This window comes from Ambystoma mexicanum, chromosome 8 (genome assembly GCF_040938575.1).
Source record: "Ambystoma mexicanum isolate Mex_15411 chromosome 8, UKY_AmexF1_1, whole genome shotgun sequence".
NCBI classification, from domain to species: Eukaryota; Metazoa; Chordata; class Amphibia; order Caudata; family Ambystomatidae; genus Ambystoma; species Ambystoma mexicanum.
In genome coordinates, this window is record NC_090929.1 from 1,659,316,255 (window position 1) to 1,659,340,369 (window position 24,115).

The window sequence follows — 24,115 nt, forward strand, 5'->3', positions numbered from 1 at the left end:
GTGATAGTGCAGTAAAGTGATACTTTACTGGTTTAAGCTAGAAACCCCCCTGGTTCTGAGCTAGAATTTTAGGTCCCTCCAGAGTGAGCACAACTTTGCAGCTCACAGACATCAGAAACCTACGATATAACGGTCACTATTTGGAGGAGAGGGAGCTGCAGAAACCTGCAGCAGGTATTGAAAAGCCTCCCCTTAGCTGTCCTCACAGAACCCAATACACATTTCTGCTCTGGGGATGCAGCCATTTGTTTAACGGCTTGACCTTAAAGGCTGCTGCCCCTTCAACACCACCATCCCAACCAGGCTACAATACACAACCATAGCGGGCCAACAGAAGAGCCCTGCCTGCTGAACAGAGGTAATACATGCTCCTTCGGAAGGACTGGACCGGGATAAGAAAAGTGGCCCTCAAAATGTTTTTAAAAGGGGCCCCATATTGACATCCAGTGGAATGTTAATAACACATTCTTTACTTCATCCTACTCAAATGAGGCGCACCGGGAAATCTCCAGAGTTCCCGGTAGAACAGTCCACACCGGGCCAGGGTGCAAAGGCCCACCGGGAAATCTCCAGAGTTCCCGGTAGGCCAGTCCACACGGGCCAGGGTGCAAAGGCCCACCGGGAAATCTCCAGAGTTCCCGGTAGGCCAGTCCACACGGGCCAGGGTGCAAAGGCCCACCGGGAAATCTCCAGAGTTCCCGGTAGAACATTCCACACCGGGCCAGGGTGCAAAGGCCCACTGGGAAATCTCCAAAGTTACCAGTAGGCCAGTGCACCCCGGGCTATAGTGCAAAGGCCCACTGATAAATCTCCAGAGTTCCAGGTAGGCCAGTCCCCCCTGGGCCAGGGTGCAAAGGCCCACTGGGAAATCTCCAGAGTTCCAGGTAGGCCAGTACCCCCTGGGCAGGGTGCAAAGGCCCATTGGGAAATCTCCACAGTTCCAGGTAGGACAGTCCACATCGGGCCATGATGCAAAGGCCCACTGGGAAATCTTCAGAGTTGCTGGTAGGCCAGTCCACCACTGTCCTTCGGCCAGGATATCAGGAAGGAAAGCAAGCCTCTTTCTGGACAGAAAATCAAAGTTGCAAACTCTCCTTCTGGGACTGGTATAACATTTTTCCCCAATTCAAAATGATCAGAGCGGACACATTTATTCATTATATTACATATTTTACTTCTACTTCTTTTACCCCAACACAATAAAATTATTATCCTTGTATTTAACATTCTCGTCTCCATGATTACACTTTAACCATAGGCTTGTTTTGAAATGTATCACACATTTAATATATGAAAATTGCACATAAGTTTATTGGTTCACAATTTTGTCTCATGTACATAATCTCACATGGTTTCAAGATATCCTAATTGTATTTGACATCGCGGTCAGTATCCACACTGCCAACCCGTCTTGAGGACCACTAAGTTTTGACATTTTCCTACTTGAAAAGATATCCTTTCTTCCTATAAAAAGGCTAACCGGTTCCATACATTTCTCGTCGTCTCTGAACCTCAACCTTTGTATTGATGGTCCTACACCATGGTATTCAGTGCTTAGTCTGGATTCCTACCACAATCAGGCTGATTAAGCCACTATGTGGGGGTCTGTCAAATCACTCTAGAGTTGTTCTCCTCCCATTGGTTTGAATGCCAGGTGGCATGCTCCTGTTGCATGCTGAGGACAATAGCTGTCCTTCACTGTTCCTGCCCTGTTAACCCGCCTGCCCTCTGTATTGTTATTACACAGAAACCAAGGTTCCATAAAACTCCTCAGGACCTCTGACAATAGCGCTCAGAAGGTCATAGCATTATCTCCTGGGTGCATCTTGGACATTAGCTCCTACAGTTCGGATAATGAGCCTGGCTGCATTGTTAACGCACTTCCCATTGTCCGCCTGGACCGCTCTCAACGTTTTTCTGTAATCTTGACCCCACACGTTATGCTCAAACTTCACGTAGCTACCCTGTAGGCTCAAGGAATAAACTCAAACGTCAGCCCTTCTTTGCCGGTCTGCAGTCTGACCAAAAGCTCCTCCTGGACTGCATGGGAGGCTACTGGGTGCGTACCCCAATGATAGAGACTTGACAAGCTTTATCAGAGTTGAACGCCACATCGCAAAGGAGCAGTTAATGGGGCGGGGGGTGGAGTCTGGTTTGTACCCACCTTGCTTTTGGCTAGATTTTATTTCAGTTAGAAGGAATTAAGATCGGGTTACTTTATTGTTATACTGTAATTTACAAATGCTCTATGCACTCTTGAGTTTAGGTGGACTGCTGGGACATGCAACCCCATTGGTGGACAGCGCTGCGTCGAAACCCTGGTGCTGAGTTACCAGGGAACAAAGGTCCTCTCCCGATTTTGATTGCACAGATGATCTCTGCCGTCTTTAGACCTGATCCAGTAGAAGAGTCATTGGGCCTCATCACGACTTGGGCGGTAACGGTAACGCTATTAGCGCGGCCGGTATTAGCCCTACCGCCGAACTCCCCGGCACTAATAGCGCCGGATCACGAGTTCGGCGGTAATGTCAATCCCCATTCCCCATTGAGCCCATTCGGGAATGCCCCGATTTAAGGGTTACCGGCGAAGTCGTGATGAGGCCCATTGTCTGGAATTACACAGGGCAGGAGCACATATGTGACTGAGCGTTTGCTGTTACGGGACAAGGGGCTATGCTGTATTCTCAATCGCATATTACCAGAAGCTGAGATGTTTACTCTGCTTCACTGGAAGGGTGCAGGGGCATCGGTTATGATGCTCCGTCAAGTATGATGTGTGTGTCACTGAGATAGTAAGGGCAGTGTCACTGAGATAGTAGGGGCATTGATGTACCAGCTCTGTAGCCCACACTGGTGCTCTTTCTGGTGTTCAGTGGAGTATGTGAAGACGCGAGGTAGAACCTCACGAAGCCCATGGCCGCGACAAACCCCTGCTGTCCCTCGTGTACTAGATCGATTGCACTGCCAAGGTAGTAGTTATGCATAACCAAAGAGGTGTGGATGAGACTGAATGAAATGCTGCTATCATGTCAGGACACCTGAAGAGCTAGAGGCCATGGAATGGTCTCTATACCACTCCTAGGAGTAGAACAGACAATCTCCATACCTCACTGGTCGCTGGACTACAACTAGTCTGAGCAGTCAGTCACAACCTGGGTATAAAGGGGTGGCAGAATTAAGTGGGAGTTTGGATACTAGGGAAAGATCAGGAGAATGGAGGAATCAGGAGAGAGAAGGGAAACTGTGTAGGAAGGAAAGAACAGGAAAGTGGAGAAAACAACAGAATGAAGGCATTGGAGGAGGGACAGAGATGTTCACGGTGGACAGATGAGAGCAAGACTAGGAGGCCATGAGTGACGAGCAGAAGAATGTTAAAAGAGGCGGGGCTGAGCAGGAATGTCCAATGAGAGTTACCAACGCTGGGCAACGATTGCGAAGGGGCCTTTGATAGAAGGCTAAAGCAGTGGGGCCAGAGCTGGCAAGCAGCCATTGTACTGTGTCTGAGGGAGCTGAAGTCTTGTGGACCTGGGCCCAAAGACTGACAGGAACCTAGCCTAAAGACCTAAGTAACGCTGAAAGACAGACGTTAGAGCAGCCTGGCGCCCCAATCTGGATCATGGTGGGGCACAGGGAGCCACGTCCCACCAAAGAACCCAGCAAAAGGGGAGGGGAAGGGGCAGATAACTTGTTGTGAGCCAGAGAGGGAGGAGGCCCCCAGATGAGGATTTGTGCAGAGACTGAACGTGAGAAGGCTTGGCAGAAATTAGAGTCAAGGGAGTGACTTGCAAAGATCAAAAGAGCAGGGACTTGGAAACCAGAACCCTAAGGGCTCGCTGAGCAACAGAGTCTAGGGACCTACAATGCTTGCAACCTACAAGGGAGCCTATTGTGGACTCATGATACACCCAAGCTAAGTCCGCCATCGACCACAGGTGTCCCATTCAACAGCATAGCCCTTGCCCAGTGTGTAAAGTAATGACTGCAGTCAGGCAATAAACCCAGAAAAGGCAGGGGGAAAACGAGCCCAGCCAAGGCGGGTCGCTGCATGCCTGCAGCTGCTAGCAGCGATGCCTGGAACCCTGAGAACTGACTGACTTTGGTACATCCCATCAGAAGAGTTCTACCCCGGCACTGACTCACAAACACAGTCCTATCGGGATCCTAGTTATGTGCCTTATGAACATTGCTCTCGTGCATTTACTTGAAGCCTGACACACACTGTTAGAGGATCAGCCACATTTGATTTCCCGTACTGAACCCATCTGGTGTTTTGAGACTTAAATAAAACATTTTTGTTAAGCATCACGTACCCCTCAGAATTTTGTTGAGCCCTCAGTCTGACAGAACCTAGTACATATTTTCAGATAAGTAAGGAATGGTAGAAAACTCTTCTCTTTCACGATACAAGCTTTAGAAAGAGCACACAAATTATAATTTAAATGGTGTCATTTAATAACAAAACGTGAATTGTTAAACTAATTACAATCTGAAAAAAGAATTCAAGTAAATCCAAGAGCTACTGTAAAATGTACAAGTCACAAATGTTACTGCTGTAGGCATAGTCCGGGTCTCCCTTCCCACAGACGTCTCGGGCACATGAGCCACGCTGGCACCAAAAGCAGAGCATTTTTTGAAAAGCATAGAAAAGAATTGGAAGCCTGTACGCAGGTCCTGGTCAGCCCGCATGCAGGAAATACCCCCATTATGCACTCACTGACATCTAGGACCAAGTCCCACTGGCAGCAAATGTCAGATATGAGTATGAGGACATCCATCTGCAGACAAGGACAACCACTACAAGAGTCACTACTACATTTTTCAATAGGTTGGTTGGGAGAAGTGCTCTTACCTTTCTAGAAACTGCAGCAGCACGATGGGGACAAGTGCCGTTGCTCCAAACAGTAGTGACCGGGATACAGCGGTTTCTCTCACAGCCTGAAGGAAAGACAAGGATTGATGTCAATGTCTATTATGTGTTTGCTTTCATTAACATCCAGGAGAATAATGGCTCCCAAGAAGCTGGAAAGTGGAGTAAGTAATCACAGGGGAGGCAGATGGCCTATCGCTGACCGCTTTTGGTTTCTAGGGCTTGAGCATGGAGTACACGCCGTCATAGCTGAGGGATCAACAAATTATTCAGAACAATATGACATGCATTACTCACCGTAATAGCATTTCTGATGATTGCATCTGCTTAGATTCACATACTGTGCATATAGTCCAACATCTAGTGGTAATCACACAGTATTGCATTTTTCTTTCGAAGATCGAAAGGGGGTGTTGTCATGGGCATGAATTGTAACACTATCCCAAACGTGACATGTAGTGTACCCAAAATCCCTCACGCGTCAAGGTCCCTCCGAGTGTGTTTTTTCTGCCGTGAGGGAGCCCTATAATCAGCGTGAGTGAGTACAGAAGCGGGAAGGTGTAAGATGTATATGTTCCTTCTACTCCATGAGGGGAGGAAGGGTGGGCGCATGTGAATCTAAGCAGATACAAGCACCAGAAATAAGATAATGGTGAGTAATGGATGTCTACTGATGCTTGTGAATCTGCTTAGAATCACATGCTGTGCATAGACTAGCGAGCAGTACACAGAGATGGTGGTGGGATGTGTGAAGGAACAGTAGCAAAGAGATGTCTTAGCACTGCTTGGCCAACCAGAGAGTCAGACCTAGAGTGTGTATCTAGGCAATAGTGTTGTAAAGGTGTGTAGAGAACTCCAGGTTGCTGCTTTACAAACGACTCAAGAGGAACATTTGCAATGAATGCTATGGTAGCCCCTGTGCCCAGAGTTGGGTATGCTCTGGTGGTGAAGGGCAGATCTCTCTAGGCAAGAGTGTAGGACAGTGTGATTCAGTTTACGATCCACTTTGAAATAGCCGATTTAGAGACAGGGTCCCCTTCCCTACAAGTGGCCACTGAAACGAAAAACTGGTTTGTTTTTCTTAGTGGTTTGCCTTTTCCAGATAATAGATAACCGGCCTCCTCATTTCTAGTGTGTGTAGGCTTCTTTCTGCCGCGTTGGTGGGGTTTTGGAAAAAGGTGGGTAGTTCTATGGACTGGTTTACTTGAAACTTTGAAATAAATTTGGCCGCAAATCGTGGGTGAGTGCGCAGGACCACCTTATCTTTGTGAACCGTGATGAATGGGTCCTGAACTGAGAGGGCCTGCAGTTAAATAACTCTCCTTATTGATCTGATCACCACCAGGAAGGCGGTCTTGTAGATGAGTACTTTAAGGCTAGTCTTGTGCATTGGTTCAAAGGGAGGCCTCATTAGTGTGGTTAGTACAACGTTCAGGTGCCACCCGGGAGCTAGGTTGGAAATAGGGGGAGGAAGTCTTTTTACCCCTTCCATAAAAGCTTTAAGCTCTCTAATTTTCCACCACAAAACCTTATTCTGGGACGTGGTATATGTTGAAAGCGCAGCTAAGTGGAACTTTAGGGAATTTAAAACCAGGCCTGAATCTAGTAGGTGAGTCAGGTACAGGACAATATGTGTTGGTGTGCATTCAATAGGATTGATGCCCTTGCCACTACACCAGATGACAAAGCGTTTCCATTTGCTGGAGTAGCAATGCCTGGTGTTAGGTTTCCGTGCTTCCCTGAGTATGTCCATACATCTTTGATGGAGTTGGAGGTGCCCGAACTCTATGACCTCAGGGCATGGACGTAGTGTTTCCCCCTGGTCTTGTGACAGCATGTTGTAAGGGCATGGCAGCTTCCTGGGAGGGGAGACTGACATTGCCATCAGATGGGAGAACCAAGGTGCACTATCCTGTTGAGCAGGGGAATCAGGGGAAAAGCGTACACACATTTCCCTGACCATTTTATCCAGAGACTGTTCCCCTTGGAGTGGTTCTGAGGGTACTTGGAGGCGTAGTCTGGGCATTGTGCGTTCTCCAGAGTTGCGAACAAGTCGATCTCTGGGAAGCCAGAGTCTGCGAAGACGTTGAGTACAATGTCCTTGTGTAGTTGCCACTCGTGCTGTACGGGTAGGGGGAAGTCTCTGCTGAGTACGTCCGCCAGAAGATTTAGTTCCCCTGGAACGTGTTGTGACAGGAGGAACTTCTTGAGTTGGAGAGCCCATTTCCATATGTTCTGTGACAGTTTGGACAGCCCTAGAGAGTGAGTGCCTCCTTGTTTGTTTAGGTAATACATGGCCGTAGTACTGTCCGTGAGGACTAGAACGGTCTTCCCATGGAGGGGAGTTTGCAACGCCTTCAGGGACTTGAACACCGCTAGCAGTTCCAACAAGTTTGTGGTTGGATGCTACTTCTGGGGACCACACGACGTGTGCTGTCTGTTGAAGGAGGTGAGCCCCGCACATCGTCATAGATGTGTCTGTGGCGAGAGTAGCTTCCACTGCGGGGGTGGTGAAGGTCTTCCCTTGCAAGAGGTTTTCCCTTGACCACCACTGCAGAGACTGAATGAGGGCTGCCGAGACAACCACTAGATCGTCCCATTGTCCGCTGGCCTGCCACCATTGGCTCTAGAGTCACTCTTGCATGGGGTGCATGCGCAGATGTGCAAGTGGAATTAGGTAGATGCAGGAGGCCATCATCCCTAACAGTCGTATGGCTTTGCGTATGGTCACCTTGTGACTGGCTACATAGTGAGGGATCTGGAAGAGCATGTTTTGAACCCTCTCATTGGAGGGAAAGACAAGGCCGTCTTTGGTCTGAATTAGAGCTCCCAAAAACTGTTCGACTTGACTGGGATCTAGACTGGACTTTTTCTCATTAATTGAGAACCCTAGGCTGAAGAGATCTACCGTATTCTGCGTATTTGTTAGGCATGTTCCGTACGAATCCCCTGTTATTAGCCAGTCATCGAAGTAAGGATAGACTGGGATAGACTTCCTGCGCAGGTGAGCAGCTACTACAGCCAGTACCTTCGTGAACACCCGTGGAGCCGAGGCAATGACGAAGGGAAGAATCTTGAATTGATAGTGTGTGTCCTCTATCATGAACCTTAGGTACTTTCTGTGCGCTGGCAACACTGAAAATTGAAAGTATGCATCTTTCATATCGAATGTGGCCATGTAATCCCCCTGCAGCAATAGCGGGATTACCTCCTGCAGTGTTGTCATTCTGAATTTTTGCGGTTTGACATACTTGTTCACTGGGCGCAAGTCTAATACAGGGCGCATGGTGAGATCCTTTTTGGGTACAAGGAAGTGCACTGAATAAATACCCTTGTTTACCTGGTGAATGGGGGCCCCTTTTACAGCTCCCTTTTCCAGAAGGATCTGCACCTCTACCAGCAGGATTCGCATGTGTGCTGGTGATAGGTCTTCTCTTCGGTGGGTGGTATCGAGGTGACTGGTGGAACTTGATGCAGTAACCATGGGTGACGGTCTTTAACACCCACTGGTCTGATGCGATCCCCTCCCAATGCGTGAATGAACAATGACAAGCGTTACCCGACCGGGAGGCATGGGAGGGGACCCGGACCGGCAAATCACTTTGCGGTGGAGGCCGCGGAGCCTCTTGGAGTAGAGTTCCTGTCTCTACCCTTGCCTCTACATTGACCTCTCTGCTGATATTGGCTGTTTCCAGATGCACCTTTGCCTGAGGACCATGGGGTACTTCCAGAGCCACTTCCAGAGCCATATTGATCATGGGGAGACCGGGAGAAAGATTGACCCTGAAAGGAATGGAACAGCGGGATTTTTAGTCTCCTCGATAGTGGAAGGGCTTGCCTGTGATTTGGCTGAGTGACTTCAGCGTCTCATGCTCTTTCTTAGCAGTCTCCAGGGCGCCATCGACAGACTTGCCAAATAAGTTGGAGTCCCCGACAGGTTCGTTAATCAGAGAGGCCTGAGTCACTGGTTTGAAGCCTGAGTTCTTCAGCCAGCGTGTCTTTTAAGAAGAGTCCCCTGGGCTAGAGTACATCCAACAGTCTCAGCAGCGTCTAGAGTGTTCTTTAATATATTATGGATCACCTGCCTGCCCTCAGTTATGACCACCAGCATCTCAGACCTCTTCAAGGCCTTCTTGGAGCAGGTCCCATTGGACGCTGCAGTAACTAGCGAGGAGAGATTATTAGCTATTCTGGTAGAATAGGCAGCAGAAGTAGTAATGCGCTTCCCTAGGGCATACAGCTTTTTGCAATCTTTATCCGGGGGGAGCTTCCGCTGTGGATAGTGGAAACCCTGCCCTCTTTCTAGTGGTTGTTACAACCAGGGAGTCCGATGTGGCATGACCTCGTATATACATAGGGTCAGATGAGTGGGGCGAAACAATTTCTCAACCCGAGGGTTGACTGCCCTTGTGAGGGAGGGTGACAATAAAGAAGGAGCTAGGCGTTTATTTATTGAATTGAGTAGCGGAATAGCCTGACTAGTGGGAGGCTTCTCGTTGAGAATATTTTCAACAAAGTCGCCATCAGGGGCTGTCTCCTGTGTAGCGATTTCAAAATGATCTGCGGCTCTTTTCAGGATGGCATTTAAAAGCATTTGGTCATCCACAGGCGATGACTGTCTCTGCTGAGGTGAAGAAGGTGGGTCTAGACAAATAATGTCCATGTCGGGGGTATGTGTGGGTGACAGCCAAGGCCCCTGATCTGCTGGCTGATCCTGCTCCCAGTCCTGGTTGGATGTGTCCGGCTCAAAAGGATTGTCCTTGCATGTATCCTCCTGTTCTTAGTAATCAAAGACCTCCTCTTGGTAGACTGGTGTAGGAATGGGAAGTTTTGGCAATTTTTGTGGAATGGGGCAGGAGCCTTCCTCCCTAGGTGTCTTGGGAGTAATATATTTATCAGAGAACTCTATAAATTGGGCCATCCTGTCCATGTAATTCTCAAATCTCTGTCTGGTCCACAGGGAAGATGCAGAGGGGTCCGGAGGTGGAAAAGGGATTCAGAGGACACTGACAAAGTTTTCAATGGGCCTGTTGGCATTACACGCTTCTGCGACGTGTCAGTCGAGGAGGTCTTAGGGGTGTGTTTGGGGATAGGTGGGGCGTGTATGCCCGTGTAACCGGGTTGTGAACTCCCCATAACAGAGCCGGTGGCCTATCACCCGGGGACGGGCATCTGGGAACCAGAGGGTTCCACCGAAAAGTCTATGGCTTCCAGGTCGGAGCCAAGGTTGCCGCTGGAGTCCTCGTCATCCGAAGCGACGGCACCAACGGGGGAATGATTTTCGGCCTGCATTGCATAGGCCACCCAGCATTTTGTCTGCCTGTCCTTTAATGTCTTGAGACGAAAGAGCTTGCAGGACTTACAAGAACGCTCGTCGTGGTTTCGAGGTAGACACATATTGCAACAGCAATGGGTGTCCTTCCAAGGGAATTTGCCGTTATACGACAGACAATATTTAAAGGGCATCCTCTCCATAGCAGAGGTAGACGGCAGCCAGACCAAATAGGGAAAGAGAAAAGGAAATGCATTCTTGAAAAAGAATAAACCCAGGGCCCCACTATCCATACTGTATGGGCCAGGCCGGAGGACGGAGGCCACGCGGTCGACAGACCTCGATCAGTACACCAGTCGCCGAGCAGTAGTGGATGTCTTCATCAGCAGGAAGTCCGCAAAGTAGTCGTCAAGTAGTAGTAGTCGGGAGACTAGACGACCATAGGTCGTGGGACAAAGTAACAAAATTGAGCAATAATAACTCTTGCGAGCTCCACATAAGGCGACCAACTAGTTGGACGGAAAACAACAATCTGAGGGACCTCGACATGTGAGGGATTTTGGGTACACTACACGTCACGTTAGGGATAGTGTTACAGTCACACCCATGTTGACGTCCCCTTTCGATCTTCGAAAGAAAGATGCAATACTCCACGATTATCACTAGATGTCTGACTATATGCACAGCATGTGATTCTAAGCAGATTCACAAGCATCAGAAACCAATTTACTTTTGGTTTTATTTTGTACCAGCAACAAAGGGATTAGGGCTTGACTGAGAGCCGGGATGGGTTTAAGGTTTAACAGATCAGTCAGGCTTTCTTTGGGACAATTGTCTTCAATCCTTTCATTACTCCTCTGGCTCAGGTCTGTCTTCATGGTGGTAAACAGTCGCTCCCAATCTCTGGGATTTATAGTTCCCCACACTACTTTCTTGGCTTTGACTGTGTCTTTCTTTGATGTCATTAAAGTCTTCAAGATCATGGGTTGGTCCACCTGGGCTCTCCTGCCCGGTACCCCAACCGGTAACCTTAGGTCTACTGACAGGCATCAGGCATCCTCTTCCTCTGCTCCGTGTTCTCTTCCTCCTCTCTGCCTCCATCTTTCCTCGGTTCTCTCTCTTCCTCCACTTTACCTCCTCTCTTCCATCACCTCTCTCCCTCCTTATTCTCAGTTCTTGCCTTATTCTCTCCATTCCTCCTCTCTGCTTCCTCCACCTCTCCTCAGTTCTCTCTCTTCTTTCCCTTTACCTCCTCTCCTCCATTACCTCTCTCCCTCCTTATTCTAAGTTCTCACCTCTCATTCTCTCCATTCCTCCGGTCTCCTCTTCTATTCAACTCTCTCTTCTCTCCACCAGACACGATTTTTCCAATGGACACTGTTATGGTCTTGCTCTGGGAGCTAAGATATAGACAGTTGAATAGGTATCATACCAAAATGTCGACCACCAAATGGCAACTTAACTATTACTGCGCCTTTGCCCTGAACAATAATGCAGACTCACATTACACTGAATAAACAGAGCAGGGATTGTGGGGGTGTCCCCCGCTTCCGTTGTTCAGTGTAATGTGAGCCCGAATTTGGATACGGGGGACAATAAAGCGATAATTCCAAGTCTCGTTAGTGGAAGGGAACTGACGCCACAGGGATAGAGGTGAGTCGGCGGCACACTCAGAAGTCTGCCGCCGAAAGGTAAGTAGGGAGTGCAAGGGGAGGCGGGTTGGGGATGCGGGCAAAAGTGATCTATGTGTAAACATTTTTTGCGGCACAGTGATCACAATGATCTGTTGAATACCATGGGTATAGATGACATTAACTCGAAATGTGTAACTTGTCTAATTCTAAAACTCTTGTTTAAAATTTTCATACCAAAGTCCAGCGTTCATGTCAAATATAAAGAGAAGGGCGGTGATTATCTTTACAAAACTCAAAATCATGCATCACTTTACACCAGACTTTCTTACCACTTACCCATACGTGGGCAACTGGATACATGAAATGATTATTCATCAGTCTACTTATGCTTGGAAACTGACCATGGGCATGTTAGCAGCACAATATGTTAATGTTTTATTTAAACCTCTACGTGTGTATTATTCCATGTGTGTCGAATGAATCAATTCTCAGTGCTCTTGATAATAACCTTTACAACATTTATGCCAACATAAACATTGGTTTAAGATTCATAAAACAACAGTGGTTTAACAGAGTAAGGTTTGCAATGTATTCCAAGTTACTCTCCAAACATTCACAACTTTCACAACACACCGGTATTAATTCTAGCTTCTTGTTTTACTCACAACTCTGGTCTAATATTCAGCAAATAATATTTGCATAATGAGCATGTAATTCTTGCCTTCACGATGCAGTCAACATATTCTGGCGGTCGACCACAAGGAACCGATCCGCTGCTAGACTAAACATATTGCTTAAAACTAACTGCAATGAACCGTGTTAATGTGAGCTGTTTCCTGCTCTATGCAACTGATTAATGAAGCAACATAAAGTATGTGATTCTGAACATGTTCCAAAACCACCATTCTTTCTCAAACTGGTGCAAACTAAAATCAAACTTCATAAACTTGGTTTCTCACTTGCTACTTTGTGTTCGCTCACTGAGAACACTTAAAAGACCGGCTGGCTCTCAGGGCCACAAACATCAGGAAAAACAGCATCTTAGCGTGTCCCTTGCCCAGAGCCATGTAAACATTGCAGGCGGCTTTCTGTAGCCTGCATTTGCTATCAACCGAACTAGTATTAGCTCTGCTTTTTGAAAGCTGTAGACCTACTGATCTGGGCTTCATCTGGTGTTCGGCACTCCCCGTTTCTTGTACCCCTTCTCAGTATCTTTCCACCACAATCTGTTTTGCTCTTCTCTTCTTCTGTTTCTTCAGGCACGTGGCTCTTTATGTAGCCGCACCCAAACCCTGTGATTGTATTAGAATCCAATATTTAGCTCGGCTATAATATTTGTGAATGTAACGAAAACTCAATTTTTGGTCTATTATTATAAAGCGTCATCCTTTTGTGGCAAACAACTTTCTCAATATTTCTTAAGTCGAAGCCAGTTTCACTTTGTTAGAGATACAAATTGAATCGGTCGCCTGCCCCAGAAATCGCTGGTCACGGGTGTCTTCAAGTTCACAGGTTTCTTGAATAGAAGACCATTTGAATTTCCAAATGAGCTCATTAACCTCAGCTGAATTCATCCAATGTTAGTATCAGTTTTGATTTCTTATTCTCATTACTTCTGTAAGCACCTGGTGCTCATCTAATCCACCATTATGACTTCAAACGCTGCCATCTGCTTATGGCATTTCCACAATTAACGAATGCATAATTGGAATTCCTCAGGCTAGGTGTATCTTGTTTTGCTTGCAGTCTGTGAACGTAGTCTTGTTATACTGATTGGGAATGCAAACTTTGCCTTCCTTCAGCAATGTTTAACAAAACTAAGGCCTTGCCTCTTGTTTGCTGAACTGTGCATATTTGCTTTAAAAAATGCGCTCTTCTATAAACATGCAGATTAATGACATTTCCCCTTATTTCTTCTACGTATGCGCTACTCCAACCTATGATACAATGTGGATTTCTATTGTACATCATTATTTTACAGTTCCTGCCCGGCTTTGATCTGCAATAAAAATGACTTCTATGCACTCTTCCTGCATCTAAGTGCTATCCAGGTATCTGTATGCAGTGCTCTGCTGTTCGTATGAGGTGTTATATGGGAGATAGATTCACACTTCTGGTTGGTGCCTATTTCATGGCACCCCTCAATACACCACCATGCTCAACTCTGCAATTGCCACCACACCAACCACTTCATACTCCAACTCTTAACACCCAGGCTGCCCTTCTGCTGGCTTCCCTTTGCAGAGGTCTCTGGGTCTGAGCCTTGCAATTGTGTGACCTGACTCCAGTGTGTGAAGTATGCGTAAACTACCAATTCCCCAAGTAGCTTGCATCAGGCAGTTGCGGCCCGTTACCAAGTGTATGCCTGTCATCTTGCAAACACTGTGACAGAGGGCTTTAGACCTGCAACATTCATTGAAAGCCACTGGACCACTTATCTGGCCTGACTTCCTCCCAAGGACCGCAGATCCTGCAAATGGCCACAAGTGGGACCGTCGGCATGCTGCAGGAGCAGTGCTCAGGAACTCCTGTGACTCCGACAATAGGGACTAGCTATAAGCTCAACAAAATCTGCGGATCTGGGAGTGGTTCAACTCTCCTTTGTCTTCAATATTGCACTGGGGCTTATTGGGCACTCCTGGGACTATTATGGTAGGGGCTGGTTCTCTTCACACAAGGTTAGGTGTAGTATGGGAGATCTCAGAGATGCCCAGTATACCTCCTCCGAGGCCTGGGTCACAGGTGATTTCATCGAATCCAAAATAACTAATCCAATTAAAACGAATACCAAAATAACGAATTCTAAAATAACAAATTCCTTTTTTGTTGTTTTTGGGGGGTTCCCCACACAAAGCCCTCTTTTTTTGTTCGTAATACTTTTCCCCCAAAACCAAAACCACTATTCCCACTCCCAATCGTTTTTTTCCAAAATTGTTGTTTTGGAATTCGTTGTTTTGGATTTGTTGTAATTGGATTAGTTATTTTGTAATTCGACATAATCACTGCATACGGAGGCCTGAATCAGGTGGTTAGCAGTCCCTCAGGTTCACCCCACTCCCGAACCGATGTGTGGGTTACACAACAGCACATTCCATGGTGAATCAATCACAACCTCTTGGGGCCATTTCCAGGTATCCGGTGTGACAAATTGTGGGATTCGGTCACTTCTCCCCAGGGGGGAGCCTTTCCTTGTGATGCTAGGGAGGTGAGCCCGCTATGCAATAATCCCCCTAGGGGTGGCGGTAAGTGGGACCTCACAGGGAGAGACTACCCGCCCAAGGGACAGGGATTCCAGTTCTGTAGAGGAACTCCCTAAAGCCCCTTTCTCTAACACCAGGATAAGACCAAGTCAGACCACTGTGTGTTATTGTCAGACAGAATTCAAGCTTTCCCTTGAAAAACAACCCATCACGAGTATTACGAAGAAGGAGTGGTGAAAGAGTAATAATGATTACGCCCAATACTGTGACGAAGAAGACTGAACTAGGCATGCAGAATATTAATCAGACAGAAAGGAGGTTCTATGACCCTCCGCTGGGGAGGATACAGCAATTTGCAACAATAACAGAGGAAGGACTCTTCTTAGCGTCAGACAGGAAAGAAGCCTGGAAGCTTCAAACTAATCAAGTCGTGGCTGGACTGCAAGACCACACAAGCCTCCGTTTGGAAGAAGGAAGAAGGTTCTGCTGGCCAGAGACCTCAAAGGAGACCGAGGATGATGAGCAGAAGAGAAGGAAACTCCACAAAGAAGAAGCAGGCAAGAGTGGTGGTGTGACCCTGGAGGGGTAGAGAAGTGGGTTTGACAACTGTGCCAAGACTGTTGAAGCCTGGAAGCCACGTAAAGATGCAGAATGGAGAAAGCAAGTCGCCGGGACATTGTGTGAAGCCCCCACGCCTGCGAACAGACCCAGCAATGCCAATCCTTGTGAAACAAATGAACAGAGATGGCAGGAGACCCAGGAGGGATCATTGCAACCTAGAGTGCTGCCATCATACTCGTTGCAGTACTTGGTCCAAAGTTAAGAAGAGTAACAAATACTCTGGGAATCAGCCTACTCGTCCCAGTAGTCAGAAAGAAGTAAAGAAGAGTAACACATACACCAGGACTCAGTCTACTCGTCCCAGTGAGTGGCTTGAGAATAAGAAAGGCCAAACAGAAGACAGCGATCGTGAAGAAGAGGTGATACTCATTACCTGATACACAAAGAGTTGAAGAAACAGAGTAACATTAGGAGTAAGGAGAATACAAAGAGGGATTCATTCTCCCAGCTGGAACTAGGAAAATAAAGACTTGCAGAAACACTTATGAGACTTTTGCCCAGCATTCCTAAAATACACAAGGCTAAAGAAGAAAGGCCTAACAGGAAAGCAAGCAGGGGAAACAGACTGGTAAAAGTCCCCTACAGGAACTACATCATTTACTTAAAGATATAGCTTGCCAATATCTGAGAATTGCATATTAAAACCAACTAAGAACATCTAGGAGAAGGGAGTCAATCTCCTAGACTTTTGTTGTCCAGAAGCCGAAGAAGCATTTCCAGGAGAAGGGAGTCATTCTCCTAGACTTTTGTTGTACAGAAGCTGAAGAAGCCTTTGCAGAAGGGAGTCATTCTTCTGGCTTTTTGTTGTTTTCGCATAGTGGTAGGGACAGAATAGCTTAGAGTTGGACGGGGGACAGACCATTTACTTTTGAACTTCACTACAGATGACAAGCACCTTAGTTTGGTTAGGGAGGGGAACCCCATAGGTTAGGAACAGGGAGCCATTTTTAAAAAAATGATTTAAATAAAGACGTGTAAAATGACAAAAATTGGTCTGCCTGTTCCTTCCAACTTAGAACGCCTGCCACCAGACTGTTTCTGACCATCTACTTCGGCCAGCCCTGTGGGTTGTCTTGTCTGTCTTGCCATTTGATATCCATCACAAACACAGAAATGTAAGATTAAAGTGATTTATTATTAGGAAACATTTAGAGTGAGTGTGACGAAATGACAACTGCTTTGCAGGAGCGCAGGTAGAAGTCGTTTCTAAAACGCTGGCTCGGCTGCATGCAACTACTGAACCAGAAGTGATCCTATTCATAAACTTGAAACAGGCCTCTTTTTGTAACATGGGCTGAGGGAAAGCTATACTTTCAGGGGGTAATGTGCTAATAAGAGTTGCTAGATGGAACAGCAAAAGCATGGCGGTACCAAGGCTCTATGAAAATAGGGATTTTAATAAAAACAAAACCCACACCTGCAAGAGAAGCACTGAGAAGGAACACTTTGATAAGAAAGCATACTCTTGGCGTTCAGGCAAGAGATTTCAGCAAGGTCTCAAAAGGCAGAGGATAGGGGCTTACAATCCATCCCTTAAAGTGGACCAGGAGGACAGAGCCTGTTAAAAATACCTTTATTTTTAAGGTATTTTTATTATGAATTAGATAAACTTGTTAACCTACATAAATCCCATAAAAAGAAACATTTCAGCCATTTCACAAGCAATCCTTTTTACAAAAGCACAATTAAATACAAGCCTTAAAAGCAGTAGAATTAGTTAAGACATAGAAATAATTTCCATTTAAAACCAATAAAATCTAAATCACGCTGTATCAATGGTTACCCTTACAAGTCTATCATCCATCCTCCAAAACAAACAGCCTTAGTACAAAACTAGAAGTAAGAAGTAACACAGATCACATCCTTAGTTACTAAATCTGAGCTACTGTTAAAATCTATTCAAATTTCATTCGTTACAAAAGAAAATCTTGTTAAGATGCCATTTGTAAGTCCCTGAAAGGCATTGTATCCTTACTGTTTGATTGCTATGTATTTCTTTTTAATTATTACATTTACGGGTTTGTGGCACATACCATGCCTTTTACACATGTAAAAACATATTAAACATACATTTTTATACATATCATATATACACAATTTCATAGTCATCATTTAAATGCTCAAATGTCATTTCCATATAAAATGTACAAAATATAAAAATTACATTTTCAATTTATCATTTCATAGTCATGATATATATGATTTTAGTCTATGGGCCTCATTAGAAATCGCCCGGTATGGAAACAACGGTGGCAGTAAACCCGCCGCCACCGTTGTTTCCATGCCGGGCGATCAGAACTCCTGCAGGCGGGAGGTGATGTTCCCGCCAGGTCTGACCTGGAGGGTTTAACACCGCCCGCCTGCAGGCGGACGAGGAAACACCGGCAGCATTACGAGATGCTGCCGGTGTTTCCATGATCCCCATTCCCATTGAGTCCCATGGATTAACACCATTCCGCCTCCGTGATTCCCGGGAAACCGGGGTTGTAATGCCCCGGTAATTCCGGGAATCACGGAGGCAGAATGGTAATACGAGTCCGGCGGTAACCGAGGCGGTAAAACCACCTGGTTACCGCCGGACTCGTAATGAGGCCCAATATCTAAAGATCAATTTGCTCATGAATTTATCAATTGTAGCAGGCAAGCCTTCAAATTAAACAAAAATAGATTTTAGTTTGCCTGTGATTCACCCCATATTTGGAAAGCCGCAGCCGTCCTGGCCAGTGAGTTACAGATGTAGATCGTGGACCAGAAATGGTCTGAGAGATATCCATTTTCCTTACTTAAAAACTCCTGATAACCTTTCCTATACTGGAGAGGTAATACTTTGCAACCAGCAAGGACGTGCTGCAGAGTTTCTATTTGGGCAGAACATAATCTATGTAGCCGTTTGTCTCTGGGAATTCCTTCACATGTACCAATATAATCTTGCACTGGCAGTATATTTAAGAACAGGTAATTTATGAATCTTCGTAACTTTATACTGGACCATTTTGTCAGGTAACTCTGTGCGGTGTTTAGAGGAAAAGCCTGTGTTACCTATTCGCTATATCTCCGCTTTTTACTCAATTGTTCCACGCTTTCCACTTTGTCATTATAAAATTACTTTAACTTGAGTTTTTTTTTTAAACTGATCTGTCTTCTGCCCCTGCTAGTACCAACTCTATTTTGTCAAAGTGCATAATGACTGTAGAGCTTAACTCGGCGTAGACACAATTAATCAGTGTTCCTTTGGCTCTCCCAGTTAACCATCTTGAGTGGTCGACCAAGGGGTTTCTTAGAATGGGGGCCTCCTGTACTTTATGAGTTGTTCTCATCTATAGGAGGCAACTAGCAATCTTCCAACGTGTTGTCAGTGAAATTAAGCCCAGTTCGAGGCACAAGGCCTCTACCAGGACTGACTGGGGCACTCCCAAGATAGATCGTAAGAGTATGCCCTCTAGCTGGTCCAACCATCCCATATGTCTTTCTGGAAAGGTTTCCAAGGTATACATTACCGCTGGCACCATACTTTTCGTATATACACCTCACGCATGGCTGCAATGCTTCCCCCACAATTTCTGCACACATAGGTGTTAATGACCTGCCATCTACCAAGGATCTTGATCTGTGCCAGTGACTTATAAGCACTAACACTCAGAGATGTCACTATGGGAGACCTCAAGCATATGTATGAATCAACCACTTCCAACTTAGTCCCTCCCAAAAACCAAGTAAATTTAGGGCTTCTTTGACGCTTCCTTTCAAGTATAATAACCTTCGTTTCATTTTGGTTGATGGTTAGTCCATTTTCCTCTGCATATTTTTCTAATCCTGCCAATTATTTTTGCAAACCTAGAGGGGTCTGATCCATGACAACTGTATCATTGGCATAGCAGAGGAAAGGCACAGGTTGGCCAGCTATTTTCGGGGGATAATTCTTACATGTGTGCAGTGCACTAGGTAAATCGCTTACTTAAAGATTATATAATGATGGTGCAAGGTCACAACCTTGTTTCAACCCCAAGTTGGCGCTTTGAGGGGAAGTAAGCGAACCAGCTAGATTAGTTCTACCTATTACTTTGGTGTCTCTCTATAGTTCCAACCAATATATATATATATATATATATATATATATATATATATATATATATATATATATATATATGATACATTACTCACTGTAATCGTATTTCTGATGCTTGTATCTGCTTAGATTCACATGCTGCGCACAGGCCGATGTCTAGTGGAAGCTGCAGAGTATTACAGTTTGTTTTTCGGGACTCGAAAATGGGCGTCGACACAGGGCGTGCCAGTAATACTATCCCTAGTGTGACGTCCACTGTACCCAAGATCCCTCACGCGTCTAGGATCCTCAGATTGTATTTTTTCTGACATGAGGTAGCATGAGGAGTAGCGCGAGTACAGATAATCCAAGCAGATATACAGAAAAGGTAAGACTACAAGCAATCATGCGCCTTCTCTCAGAGGGGAGGAAGGGTGGGTCGCATGTGAATCTAAGCAGTGAATCTAAGCAGATACAAGCATCAGAAATACGATTACGGTGAGTAATGTATCCCTTCTGAGGCTTGTGGAATCTGCTTAGATCACATGCTGTGCATAGATTAGCGAGCAGTACCTGAAGAAGGAGGTGGGATGTGAGAAGGGTCATGAGCAAATAAGTGTCTTAGAACCGCTTGTCCCACTTGTGTATCTGCCTTGGAATGGGTGTCAATGCAGTAATGCTGAGTAAAAGTGTGAATAGAGCTCCAAGTAGCTGCTTTGCAAATGGTGTCAAGGGGTACATTTGCAATGAAAGCCAGAGTGGCCCCAATGCCTCTGGTAGAGTGGGCTCTTGGCGTGAAAGGCAGAGTTCTTTCAGAGAGTGAGTAACACAGCTGGATACAGTTAATAATCCACTTCGAGATGGCACCTTTAGAGACGCGATCCCCCTCTCTGCCTGTAGCTACGGAGACAAACAGTTGATCTGTTTTTCTTATCGGTCTGGTTTTATTTACATAGTAGAGGACCACCCTACGCACATCTAGGGTGTGTAGTTTCACCTCAGCCAAGCTTTGTGGGTCCTGGAAGAAAGCCGGAAGCTCGATGGACTGGTTTACATGGAATTTAGATATAAACTTAGGTGAGAACCTAGGGTGTGTGCGTAAAACCAGTTTGTCTTTATGGACAGTAAAGAAGTTATCCTGCCCTGACAGAGCCTGAATTTCACTGACCCTTCTTATAGAAGTAATAGCTACTAAGAAGGCCGTTTTTGTCATGATGCCTACCCCCGGAGCATCAGGCCAGGCCCAGCACCCCCGGAAGCAGGCATCATGCCCTCGGGTAAAAGCCCAGCGGCCCCTTATAGGGACTCTTTGGACTCAGTCCTGGCGCCTTTGGCGCCAGGCTCATGTTGGACATCAGTCCTGGCACCATAGGCGCCAGGCTCATAAAGGGAGGTGTTTTGTGCACTTACCTGATGCAGACCATGCTGCACGCTTCAGGCCTCCCTGAGACCTGAAAGGGACTATTTTTTCATAGGGACTATTTTTTCACTCGGGCGTGGCCAGGGAAGGATACATACCTAGTTGGGGAAGGATACATACCTGGGACTTCTTTGGTGGCTATTTAAGCCACGCCCAGACAGCAGCTCATGCTTCGCGTTGTTCTGCTTCCTGCAGCTTAACGCTCACCGTGTCTGCTCCTGCTCCTGGACTACAGCCACGCCCGTCTTGAACCTGGAAGACCTGCAAGGAAGGAAGAGAAGAGAAAGGTGAAAACCAAGGATTATTTCAAGCTTCTTACCTGCATCCGGAATCTTCTTGCCAGCATCCCTGAAGGAAGACTTCAATTTAAAAGCATCGTGTTGCTCGCTGCAGCGCCACGCTTCACTCACCTGTCCTGTCCTCGAGACATCTCCCGGCTCCATCGCGGCTGTCAGCATCGTACGCCACATCTCTGCACCTAGGGGAGAGAGGAAGAAACAAAAGGTGAGCAGAAGGACACACAGAAGGAAAGCCTGATTAACAGCCATAATACTAACCAGCTTTTCTTCCACATTTCGGGTCGGCGCCGCCCCGTTGGCAGGTACGGTACCCCGGCCCCTATGGGGAAAGGACTAGGAGACATTTCAGAGGAATGATAAGGACATCTAGAGGGATCGTCCTCATTACTACTCACCTCGGCAGGTTAACCCCTCGACGCATCGCCTTCATTCTGCACCTAAAATAAAGGACAGATCACAGGTGAGAAAGACAGCATAAAGGGGGCCTCACTTGAACTTTCATACTTACGGCGCATCGCTCAGGAAAGTCAAGTGGATTTTGCCAGCGCCATTCTGAAAACCAGTGAAGTAACTGGACGAACGCGCGCCCCTGCACCAGAAGCAGGATGGAGAGTTCAACCTTCCAAACCATAACGTGAGCTTAAACCGGGTTTGGAGGAATAGAGAGGAACGGAGGGGGGAAGGGGTGAGCTAGCACACCATTCTGCAGACTGTTAATCCCCTTTCTCATCTGCAGAAGGATATTCCTACGGGCCAAGGAAGCACGATTTGGAGGTCCTGTCCAATCGGTGTTCCGGGTCCTGCGCCTCACGCTAGAAGAGGCCGCAGTAATCCAGACTAGATCAGTGCCCCCGTGGGAACCAGGTGAGCGTTACAGTTTTATAAGTCAGGTGTTTGAGACTGCTTTTATGCATGGGTTCGAAAGGGGGGCCCATGAGCTTGGCTAGCACCACATTAAGGTCCCACCCTGGTGGTGGGTTTGAAATAGGAGGGTGAAGTCTCTTTACTCCTTCCATGAAGGCTTTAACTACTGGTACTTTCCACCACGAAACGTTGCTATGGGAAGTGGTGTAAGCCGACAGGGCTGCCAGGTGTACCTTCAGTGAGTTAAAAACCAATCCTGCATCCAGCAGGTGGAGCATGTATGTAACAATAGTGGAAGGAGTGCAATCAACCGGGTTGATTGATCTACTCTGGCACCAGATAACGAACCTCTTCCACTTGTCAAAGTAACAGTGCCTTGTTTTTGGTTTCCTAGATTCCTTTAGGATGTCCATACACCTCTGTGGCAAATTGAGATGTCCAAACTCTATGACCTCAGGAGCCATGCTGCCAGGTTCATTGAGTTGGGTTGCTGGTGCACTGTTTGACCTTGGTGCTGGGACAGTAGGTTGTACCAGGCTGGAAGTTTGATGGGCTCGCACACCGCCATCTTGCGTAGGTGTGGAAACCACGGTTGTCTTGCCCACATGGGAGCAACTAGGACGAGCGTCATCGACTCTCTGTTCATCTTGTTCACCACTTTCCTGATGAGAGGAGTTGGTGGAAAAGCGTACGCAAACATCCCTGAACAGTTCATCCACAGGGCGTTCCCCTGGGAGTCTGGTTGGGGGAACCTGGATGCAAATGCTGGGCATTGTCTGTTTTCGCTTGTGGCGAATAAGTCTATAGTGGGGAAACCCCACTGAGAGCAGATATTTTCTACGACCGCTCTGTGTAGAACCCATTCGTGTTCCTCTGGGAGGGAGTCTCTGCTCAGAGCATCCGCTAGGGAATTGAGCTCCCCTGGAACATGTTGTGATGACAAGAAGATGTTCCGTCTGAGTGCCCATATCCAGATTTTCTGGGCAAGCTTGGACAGATTTGGGGAGCAAATCCCTCCTTGCTTGTTCAGGTAGAACATGGCTGTTGTGCTGTCCGTCCGGATTTGCACTGACAGGTTTAGTAGGTGGGGCTCGAATGCTTGAAGCGCTCTGAATACTGCCAGAAGCTCTAGCAGGTTGATGTGGTTCTTGGCCACTGAGTGAGACCAGAGACCCTGAGCTGTGTGGTGGAGATGGTGAGCTCCCCACCCCGTCAGGCATGCGTCTGTAGTGACTATTGCCTGTACCTCGGGATCGTAAAAGGGTTTCCCCTGTGCGAGATTCTCTCTTGTCCACCAGTGAAGGTTTTGTACCAGTGTTGGTGAAACGACCACTAGATCGTCCCACTGACCACTTGCCTGAGACCACTGTTTCGCCAACCATTCCTGCATGGGACGCATGCGCAGGCGCGCGTGGCGGACCAGGTAAATACATGACGCCATCATGCCCAGTAAACGCATTGCTTTTCGTACCGTTATTTGTTGACCGGACTGATAATGCAGAATTTGCAGTTGTATATTCCGAATCCTTTCTTCTGAAGGAAAGGTCCCTCTTGGGTATCTAGGATTGCTCCTAGGAATTGTTTTGAGGTGCTTGGCACTAGGCTTGACTTTTTCTCGTTGATTGAGAAGCCTAACTCGTGAAGGAGGTCGATAGTCCTTTGAATGTTTGTCCTGCAAATTCCTGGGGTTTCCCCCATTATGAGCCAGTCGTCCAGATAAGGGTACACTGGGATTGCCTCCCTGCGTAGGTGTGCAGCCGCCACCGCCAGTACCTTGGTGAATACCCTTGGTGCTGAAGCTATCCCGAAGGGCAGTACCTTGAATTGGTAGTGTCGGCTGCCCACCTTGAAGCGCAAATACTTTCTGTGCGCTGGGAACATGGAAATATGAAA

At 46.8% G+C, this 24,115-nt stretch overlaps 1 protein-coding gene across 1 annotated transcript in view; it reads right to left on the reverse strand.

Annotated features, from left to right (window-relative positions):
- The window catches only part of SFXN4 (sideroflexin 4), a 225,772-nt gene that overhangs the window by 5,508 nt on the left and 196,149 nt on the right, over window positions 1-24,115 (reverse strand). The window contains exon 12 of the mRNA XM_069611928.1: window positions 4,850-4,935. Within this exon, the coding sequence (XP_069468029.1) occupies window positions 4,850-4,935 (86 nt within the window). The remainder of the gene's footprint in view (window positions 1-4,849; window positions 4,936-24,115) is intronic.